The 8981-nt window shown below is 61.4% G+C and overlaps 1 protein-coding gene and 1 long non-coding RNA gene across 2 annotated transcripts; one reads left to right on the forward strand and one right to left on the reverse strand.

Moving 5' to 3' along the window:
* The first annotated feature begins 15 nt into the window (after positions 1-15).
* Positions 16-8295, forward strand: PLOD3 (procollagen-lysine,2-oxoglutarate 5-dioxygenase 3). The gene is made up of 19 exons (XM_019988024.2): positions 16-849; positions 1427-1518; positions 1694-1830; positions 1915-2078; positions 2209-2321; positions 2483-2546; positions 3109-3206; positions 3436-3537; positions 3737-3862; positions 4069-4190; positions 4408-4512; positions 4626-4751; positions 5049-5190; positions 5280-5393; positions 5580-5648; positions 6164-6268; positions 6789-6935; positions 7371-7496; positions 7844-8295. Exons 1-19 carry the CDS (start codon positions 702-704, stop codon positions 7997-7999), a joined length of 2256 nt encoding a protein of 751 aa, XP_019843583.1. The 5' UTR covers positions 16-701; the 3' UTR covers positions 8000-8295.
* On the reverse strand, positions 2288-3506 carry LOC109578635 (uncharacterized). The gene is made up of 3 exons (XR_002183713.2): positions 3408-3506; positions 2646-2800; positions 2288-2376 (listed from the first exon to the last, which is right to left on the reverse strand). It is a non-coding gene; the product is annotated as an uncharacterized lncRNA (long non-coding RNA).
* Positions 8296-8981: the final 686 nt, after the last annotated feature.

The following is an 8981-nucleotide window of genomic DNA, read 5'->3' on the forward strand; positions in this document are numbered from 1 at the left end:
AGACTGTGCCAGCGATCTTTCAAGAAACGTCATTTTCCTTTGGCCCTTCCGAACGTAGAATCATCACAGAGGCAGCCCCTGGAGCCCCTCCCCCGGGCCGTGGAGATGATGGGCCAGAGTAGCGAAAGAAAATGGGCAGGCTTAAGTGCAAAGTCCGAGAGGATCCTCTGCCAAAACCTCAACCCCCAGCCCTCCTGAGGCTGCAGCCTCCTCCGTCCCTGCCGCCGTCCCCTTTCGGGTCGGCCCCACCGCCTAGCTCTCCGGGTCTTCCGCCCGGCTGCTCCAGGCTGGGCTGTGGCAAAGACCCGCCTCCGCGTCCTGCCGGACCCTCAAGGGGTCACTTCCCCTCTCCGTGTTTCAGTTTCCTCAAGTGTTAGGCTGGCAGGGGGCCGGGCTGGCTCTAAAAGAACCTCGGCTCGGGATCGCCAGCCGCAGTCCCTGCCCTTCCCCCGCCTGCGGGCCGGGCGCCCCCTCCGCTCGTACAGCTCTGCCGGCGGCCCGGGACAATCCTCGCCTTGTCTAGGGCTCCGGCATCTGGAGTTTTCTGTAACCTCCGGCTACGCCTTTTTTTTTTTTTTTTTTTCACCCTCAGGGCGGAGCCCCAACCGGGCTCCTCCTAGCTGCTGGCCGTACAGCAGCCCCGGTCCTTTTTCTAGAGCCCCTCTCCCGAGTTGGGATCCAAGGCAGACAGCCAGAGCCGGATGCGGGCCTGTGTGCAGCTCGGCCCGCTCTCCGCCATGGCCTCGGGCCCGGAACTCCGGCCCCTGCTACTGCTGCTGCTACTGCTGTCGCCGTCTCCTGCCGCCTCGGCCTCAGATCGACCCCGGGGCAGCGATCCCGTCAACCCAGGTGAGAACCCCGGGAGGGACGACCGGCGCTGGGCTGACGTGTCTGCAGGCTTGGGCCGGGGAGGGGGATCTAGGCTGCCCTCTCCCTCGGTCAGCGGGCTCCCTAGGGCTGAATCACACTGTGCCTCGCCCAGAACTGAGGTGTCCAGCTACCCCTCCGCTCCCCTTCGCGCACTGACCGCGAATTTCTGAGTGTTACTAGCATTCCGCTCTCACTGGGGTTGACGTTTCCCTGGGTTAGAATAATTTAAGAAGGGATAAGGGAAAAGAGGTTAGGTTTCCCTGGTGACTCAGACGGTGAAGAATCCGCCTGCATTGGGGGAGACCTGGGTTCGATCCCTGGGTCGGGAAGATCCCCTGGAGAAGGCAATGGCAACGCACTCCAGTATTCAGGCCTGGAGAATTACATGGACAGAGGAGCCTGGTGGGCTACAGTCTATGGGGCCGCGAAGAGTCAGACAATACTGAGCGACTAACACACACACAGGGTCAGGAGCAGCGTGGGACGGGGGGAGGGGTGGTCGGTGAGCTGAGTACATGGGGCAGCAAGCTGGGTGCTGAGTCCAGTCTGGTGACAGAAAAGATGCTGGTGATCACCGTGGCCACAGCGGAGACAGAGGGATACCGGCGTTTCCTGCAGTCAGCGGAGTTTTTCAACTACACTGTGCGGGTGAGGAGAGGAACACCCTCCTGGGCCCCTCGAAGGGGTGGGGGTGGGGCGTCTAGCACCCCACCCAGAGTGGGCCAAGGGCTGGATGCCTGGGACCCTCCGGTGAGCCTGGTCAGGGCAATGAGCCCACCTGGCCACCTGAGACCCTCCCTGGCATTCTGGGTCTTCTCCACAGACCCTGGGCCTGGGAGAGGAGTGGCGAGGGGGTGATGTCGCCCGAACGGTCGGTGGAGGACAGAAAGTCAGGTGGCTCAAAAAGGAAATGGAGAAATACGCAGAGAGGGAAGATATGGTCATCATGTTTGTGGACAGGTAAAGGGGAGGGGGCAGACAGAAGGGGAGAGGATAGGGAGATTCCTAGTGGTCGTCCTCCTCATCGTCCCCCGCCTCCCTCAGCTACGACGTAGTTCTGGCTGGCAGCCCCTCAGAGCTGCTGAAGAAGTTCGTCCAGAGTGGCAGCCGCCTGCTCTTCTCTGCAGAGAGCTTCTGCTGGCCCGAGTGGGGGTTAGCAGAGCAGTACCCTGAGGTGGGCACGGGGAAGCGCTTCCTCAACTCTGGTGGTGAGTGGCAGAGGGTCCAGCAGTGGTGGGGAATGGAGTGTCCCAGGTGCTTGAGGGCGGGCAAAGGAACGGGGACCGGCCCTGGGACACTGAAGAGTCTGGGAGTCAGTGCATCCTCTCCCCCCGCCAGGATTCATCGGCTTCGCCCCCACCATCCACCAAATCGTCCGCCAGTGGAAGTACAAAGATGATGATGATGATCAGCTCTTCTACACTCGGCTCTACCTGGACCCAGGGCTGAGGGTAGGGAGAGGCCAAGGAGGGCCCCCATCTCCACAGCTCTGGGGGGTGGCAGGCCCTGAGGAAAGGAGTGAAGAGGCTTTCAGAAAGACACAGAGAGGAAAGAGTAGGAAGAGATGTCTCAGCCCCTCGTTAATTCACTGCCCCCACCTCATCCCATCCAGGAGAAGCTCGGCCTTAGTCTGGATCATAAATCACGGATCTTTCAGAACCTCAACGGGGCTTTAGGTGAGGAGACAGCAATGAGAAAAGGGGCGATGAGAGAGGCTGTTGGGGGTCCTGAATGTGGGTGGGTCTCCTAGTAGATCGGGGTGAACTTCAGCTCACCTCTGTGTTAACTGCAGCAAACGTCTGAATGGCCCGTAGAATAAGGTGCACTCTGCTACCAGGAATAGCAGCAGCCCCTGTTGTACATGTCCATTGCTACGTGCCAGGCTCTGGGTCAGGGTTTTCGTTCTTTAGTTTCATTGAACACAGCAATCCTACGAAAGGCGGTCTGTGATTATCCACTGGTTACATATGGGGAAACCACCTCCCTGCGGGGCCAGAGACTTCCCCGGGGGGCACAGGTAGTAAGTGGTGGGGCTCCCCAGGTGGCAGCAGCCTGGCCAGTGCCCTCGGAGAGAGACGTTATCCCATCCCCATCCCTGCCCCGTGGACCACAGTCCTTCATCGTCTAGAACACCTGGGTACCTCCCCCCACCACCACCACCTCCACTGTATTTAGAAGCACCTGCTGATTGGCAGTTTCTAGAGTAAGGGAGTCTAAAGCCTGGACTTTCTTCCCCAGATGAGGTGGTTTTAAAGTTTGGTCGGAATCGAGTGCGTATCCGGAATGTGGCCTACGACACGCTTCCTGTTGTAGTCCATGGGAACGGTCCCACAAAGGTGCTCCAATCGCTTCTCCCCTCAGCCCAGCCCCTGCCCCAGTCAGTCCCGGTCCCACAGCCCCCCAGGTTCCTCCAGCCCTTCCGAACCATGAGACCTCCCCAGCCCCAGAAGCGCAGGAGCTGGGAGAGGTTCTCCATGCCCACGCTCCCCCTGCCCTTCTCCGGTCCCTGCCCCCACCTCCCTCACCCCTGGACGCACCTCAGCCTCTCACCGCCTCTCCCAACAGCTCCAGCTGAATTACCTGGGAAACTACGTCCCCAACGGCTGGACTCCCGAAGGAGGCTGTGGCTTCTGCAACCAGGGCCGGAGGCCACTCCCGGGGGGGCAGGTAAGGAGGGTGTGCCGGGGCGGGTGGGAGAGTGCTCTGAAGCAGAGCGTACCAGGAGGGTGCTGGGCAGCAGGGGTGGAGGCCAAGCCCCTGGAGATCCGCCCCCACCCTCCACTAAACTTGGCAGGGTGCGGAGGACAGACTGGGTAAGGGGAGCCGGCCTTTCCTCTGAGCCCCGTCATGTTGTCGTATCTTCCAGCCTCCCCCCCGGGTACTTCTGGCTGTGTTTGTGGAACAACCTACCCCGTTCCTGCCCCGCTTCCTCCAGCGGCTGCTGCTCCTGGACTACCCCCCCGACAGGGTCACCCTGTTCCTGCACAACAACGTGAGACATCCTGACTGCCAGCCTCTCCCTCCCAAGGGACCTCCCCACCCGCTGCCCAGATCAGGCCTCTCCCCGCACCCCAGACTCCTTCCTGCAGCCTTTCCTCCCGCAGGAAGTGCTCCCCCCGCCCCGTCCTGTCCCTTAGATGCCACCTTTCTGTCCTCTCAGCATCCCCCCCCTCCAATCTCTTCTCCCTGTACCTCCAGGAGGTGTACCACGAGCCCCACATCGATGAGTCCTGGCCCCAGCTCCAGGATCACTTCTCCGCTGTGAAGCTGGTGGGTCCCGAGGAGGCCCTGACCCCGGGAGAGGCCAGGGACATGGCCATGTGAGTGAGCCTCGGGCGGGACGCCCGCACCTTTCCTGCCCTTCTCCTGCTCCCCACGGTCTTTTTTTTCTCCCTCCTGACTTCCCAGCTGGTCAGCTTCCTTCTACTCACTTTCCCTCTCCTCTCCTCCGTGGGTCGGCGGAGTTCTATCCCCTGCTCAGCCCCCGCCTCTCCCCACCTGCTCCTGCTCATCAGTGTTTCGGTCTGTCCCCTCCAGGGACATCTGCCGGCAGGACCCCAAGTGTGAGTTCTACTTCAGCCTGGACGCTGACACCGTTATCACCAACCCGCAGACCCTGCGCATCCTCATCGAAGCGAACAGGTCTCTCTCACTGGGCTTGGCCAGAGGGCCCCCAGATTAGTCCCCAGGGAACCCCCACCTCCCGCTCTGGCCACGCTTGCCTCCTCCTGGCCCTCACCTGCGCTTGTCCTCAGGAAGGTCATAGCGCCCATGCTGTCTCGCCACGGGAAGCTGTGGTCTAACTTCTGGGGGGCCCTGAGCCCTGACGAGTACTATGCACGCTCGGAGGACTACGTGGAGCTGGTGCAGAGGAAGCGAGTGTGAGTCCTGGAGGCTCCCCCAACCCAGGAGCCTGCCCAGATCCCTCCATCCTGCCCCAAAGGCCCGAACGCGGGGGCCCAGTGTGGCCACCACGAAGGCGTGCTGGGCTGTGGGGTAACTAAGGGCTGATGGTGGAGCCGGGTGTGAGAGGGGTGACCAGCAGGGCTTCCCTGGGGAAGTGAGAGGTACCTCACAGCTCTCAGCTGCCGAGGCAAGGGGCTCCAGGGTGAACTGGGCAGGACGATGTGGGGGCAGGGAGGCGCCCACTTGGCTGACCCCTGTGTGTGGGCCCCCAGGGGCGTGTGGAATGTGCCCTACATATCCCAGGCCTACGTGATCCGCGGGGAGACCCTGAGGACGGAGCTGCCCCAGCGGGAGGTGTTCTCGGGCAGCGACACCGACCCAGACATGGCCTTCTGTAAGAGCCTGCGGGACAAGGTGAGGGGTCCTGGGGCTCCTGGCGGGGGCTCTGGGAGGCAGCTCCCTGGCTCCCCATCACCCTCCTCACACCCTCTGCCCACTGCCAGGGCATCTTCCTCCACCTTAGCAATCAGCACGAATTTGGCCGCCTCCTGGCCACCTCCCGCTACGACACAGACCACCTGCACCCTGACCTCTGGCAGATCTTCGACAACCCCCTGGTGAGTAGGCGGCCCCTGGCTCAGATGGCGCGGGCCTTCCCTGAAGGGGAATGCCATGCCCTGGCCCCATCGCGCGCACGTGCACACTGGGCAGGGTCACCTGCCACCTGGGGAGGGCGCCTACCCGGTGGGAGCAAGCGGCGTGAGGAGGGCAGAGGTCAAGGTGCGCCCCCTGCTCTCCCCTAGGACTGGAAAGAGCAGTATATTCACGAGAACTACACTCGGGCCCTGGAAGGGGAGGGGCTCGTGGAACAGGTGAGTCCCACTCAGGACTGTGGCCCAAGGGGATGACCACCACCCCGGGGGCCCACCACCTGGATGAGGGGTTCTCCCAGGGTCCTTGCCCAGGTGCTTGGGGGTTTTCTGCTCAGGCAAGATGAGGGCAAAGGCTGAGCTGATAGGCATGCAGCTCCCAGCCCAGCATTCATCCCAGTGGTCCTCCCTTGTCCATTGGGTGTGTTGGTGTATGGGTGAAATGACATTTTTTAAAACGAGGTTGAAAATCACTGTCCCAGAACCCAGGGCTCCAGGAATCGTGCTGTCTGTGCCACGTTCTCAGCGCTGTTCTCACCTTCTCTGGCTGAGTCTTCCCCTCCCCAACTCCCCCCACCAGCCCATCCCCACGCTCAGCTGCCCGTTCCTCCACCTTCTCTCATGTCCTGGCTTACCTTTCTGCTCCCTGCTTTCTGTCTCCTCCCACTGGCTGCCTGTCCCCTCCCGGAGCATCACCCAGCCCTGTTTTCTTCTTCCCCTGCCCGGTCCCATCTCAGCCCTGCCCAGACGTGTACTGGTTCCCTCTCCTGTCCGAGCAAATGTGCGATGAGCTGGTGGAGGAAATGGAACACTATGGCCAGTGGTCAGGAGGCCGGCATGAGGTGAGGGGCCGGGACCGCGGAAGAGGAGGCCCCCAGGAGGAGGGAGGGGGAATTTCCCTGATTGAGGGAAAATGGCATCTGGAGAGTGGGAACAGAGAGGGGGCCCCCAGCAGGAAAGGGAAGACAGGGGGCACCTCTGTATTCTTTCATTCTGCCGTGTATTCAAGAAGTACTCCCTGGGCGGGTCCTTAGACACCAGCCCCTGACCTGGACGTGCAGGTGGAGCTCTGCCCTCCACAACCCCACCTGCCGTCAGTAGCAGCAGGGAGCTAGCTTCTCAAGTCTGTGACGGACAGCCTGGGTGCTGCGGGAGTCACAGGAGGGAACCTTGACCCAGATGCAGGGGGACCGAGGGCTTCACAGAAGAGGTGACATCTTCACTGAGACTTAGAGAAAGGAGGTGTGAGTCAGCTAAGACGTGGTGGAGACTTCAGAAGGAGGGAGCACAGACTTCAAGGCCTGGGAACAAGAGGAGGGGAGGTTGGCACTGCCCCGTCAGCTCAGTACCCACTGCCCGCAGGACTCTAGGCTGGCTGGAGGCTACGAGAACGTGCCCACTGTGGACATCCACATGAAGCAGGTGGGCTACGAGGACCAGTGGCTGCAGCTCCTGAGGACATACGTGGGGCCCATGACCGAGAGCCTATTCCCCGGCTACCACACCAAGGTGGGCCGCTGCACGCCACCCCTGCTCCCTCCTCTGCCTTCCCACACCCGTGCTGGCTGGATGGCTCCACACAATGCCTTTTGGCCTGTGAAGCATTTAAATTGGCCCCATAGAGTGAGATCCGGGCTCCCCTGGTGGCTCAGACAGTAAAGAAGCCACATGCACCTGCGATGCAGGAGACCTGGGTAGATCCCTGGGTTGGGAAGATCCCCTGGAGGAGGGCACGGCAGCCCACTCCAGTGTTCTTGTCTGGAGAATCCCATGGACAGAGGAGCCTGGCGGGCTGCAGTCCATGGGGCCGCAAAGAGTCAGACACGACTGAGCACAGCACAGAGTGAGACCTCGCAGGAGGGCAGCTCTGGGGGAGCAGCCTGTGGGGAGCAGTGAGAACCCTCCTGGCCATGCCCCTCAGCCTCTCCTCCCCTGTGTCCGCAGACCCGGGCGGTGATGAACTTTGTGGTCCGCTACCGACCAGATGAGCAGCCCTCTCTGCGGCCGCATCACGACTCATCCACCTTCACCCTCAATGTCGCCCTCAACCACAAGGGCCTGGATTATGAGGTGAGTCCCTCCTGCCCTCCACTCAGGGTGCCCCAAGGGCCCCTCCACACACACTGACGCACATGCACACCCCCTCCCCCAGGCCCTGTGTCCAGCCCCCTCCCAGGCACGGTCACCTCCCTGCCCCTTGTCTGACCTCGTCACGTTTCCCAGTGACTTCCAGGGTCATATTCTGGACCCCTTCTGGGCTGGCTACCCCCTGTGTCCTGTCTCCCATCTGCCAATGCCCACCCCTCTTGTCCCCTCCCTTCCTGACGCCCGGGTTGGCCTCTCTTGCCTCGGGGCAGCCCACCACCCAGTCCCCACGTCCGCTCACTCTCCAGCCCCCTCCCCTCTCGTCTCTCCAGGGAGGTGGATGCCGCTTCCTGCGCTACGACTGCGTGATCTCGTCCCCCCGGAAGGGCTGGGGGCTCCTGCACCCGGGCCGTCTCACCCACTACCACGAGGGGCTGCCCACCACTCGGGGCACCCGCTACATCATGGTGTCCTTTGTCGACCCCTGACACTCAACCACTCTGCCCAACCTTCCCTGCCATCGTGCCTTCCCGTGCTCCCCCTCCTCAGGGTGGGAGGGGGTGGGTGTCGTCTCCTCACCTCCTGGGTATATGGGGTCTGTGTGCCTGGGACTGAATGTGTCGCCTCGCTCCCCACCACACGGCCCTCAGGAAGCTCAGGGAGCCCCCTGTCCTGTTCCCCAGTCCCCAAGGGCTCATGGGAACAGGACCTCTGGGGGTTCGCTACATGATAAATTATTGTTTCTCAGTATCCCTCTCAATAAAGGAGGATTTGTAATTCTTGAGCCCATTTATTGTTTCATTACCTGTGGACCCCTTGTCCATCCTACCACCCAGAGCAGAGGGGAGACCGAGGGTGACCCCAAAGGAGAACTGAAAAGAAGAAATGACAGAAACATGATATTAGAGCAGAGTGGAAATCTAGAAGCTTCCTTGTCATTCCAGAGCTCGGGAGTGATGTGTTGGAGGCCAGACCCAAAGAAGGACTTCCCCTGTCAGGATGAGATGAGAGGCCCCCACCCCCACACAGCCCCCAAACTGTCATCCCCAGTTCTCTCCTCACCTGATGGCATCTTCTCCCATGCAGAAAGGATGAGAGAGGCACAGCCCTGAGCTAGGGTCCAAGGATAGTGCTGGGACATGCATTGTAGGAGGGAAGACAGGCTGGAAACTTCCTGGGAGCTCTTGGGCCTCAGCTTTTAGTCACATGGAATCAGGAGAGGGGAATCCGGAGGGTGAACCCAAGAACGCTTCCTGGAAGAAGGGGAAGGGAAGCAGCCTTGAAAAAAAAGACCTTCTGGAGCTGGTTTTGCCGCTAGTCTCAAGGGGACCATCAAAGGCTTGCAGAGACCCCTGGAGGTGCCCTGAGGACAGCAGAGCAGGCCCCTTTATCCTGGTCCTCCCCAGCCTTGCACCAGCTACCTTCCTGTGTTGATCTCCCAACATTCCCTGGCAGAAGCCTTTTAAAGGC

This window comes from Bos indicus, chromosome 25 (assembly GCF_029378745.1).
Source record: "Bos indicus isolate NIAB-ARS_2022 breed Sahiwal x Tharparkar chromosome 25, NIAB-ARS_B.indTharparkar_mat_pri_1.0, whole genome shotgun sequence".
NCBI lineage: Eukaryota > Metazoa > Chordata > Mammalia > Artiodactyla > Bovidae > Bos > Bos indicus.

Excerpts from the sequence above, each read along its gene's own strand:
- PLOD3 (XM_019988024.2), top strand. The coding sequence starts at position 702 with ATGCGGGCCTGTGTGCAGCTCGGCCCGCTCTCCGCCATGGCCTCGGGC. Across the intron at positions 3,538-3,736 it reads GGCCACTCCCGGGGGGGCAG|CCTCCCCCCCGGGTACTTCT; the intron begins GTAAGGAGGGTG and ends CGTATCTTCCAG. Across the intron at positions 5,191-5,279 it reads GTAAGAGCCTGCGGGACAAG|GGCATCTTCCTCCACCTTAG; the intron begins GTGAGGGGTCCT and ends GCCCACTGCCAG.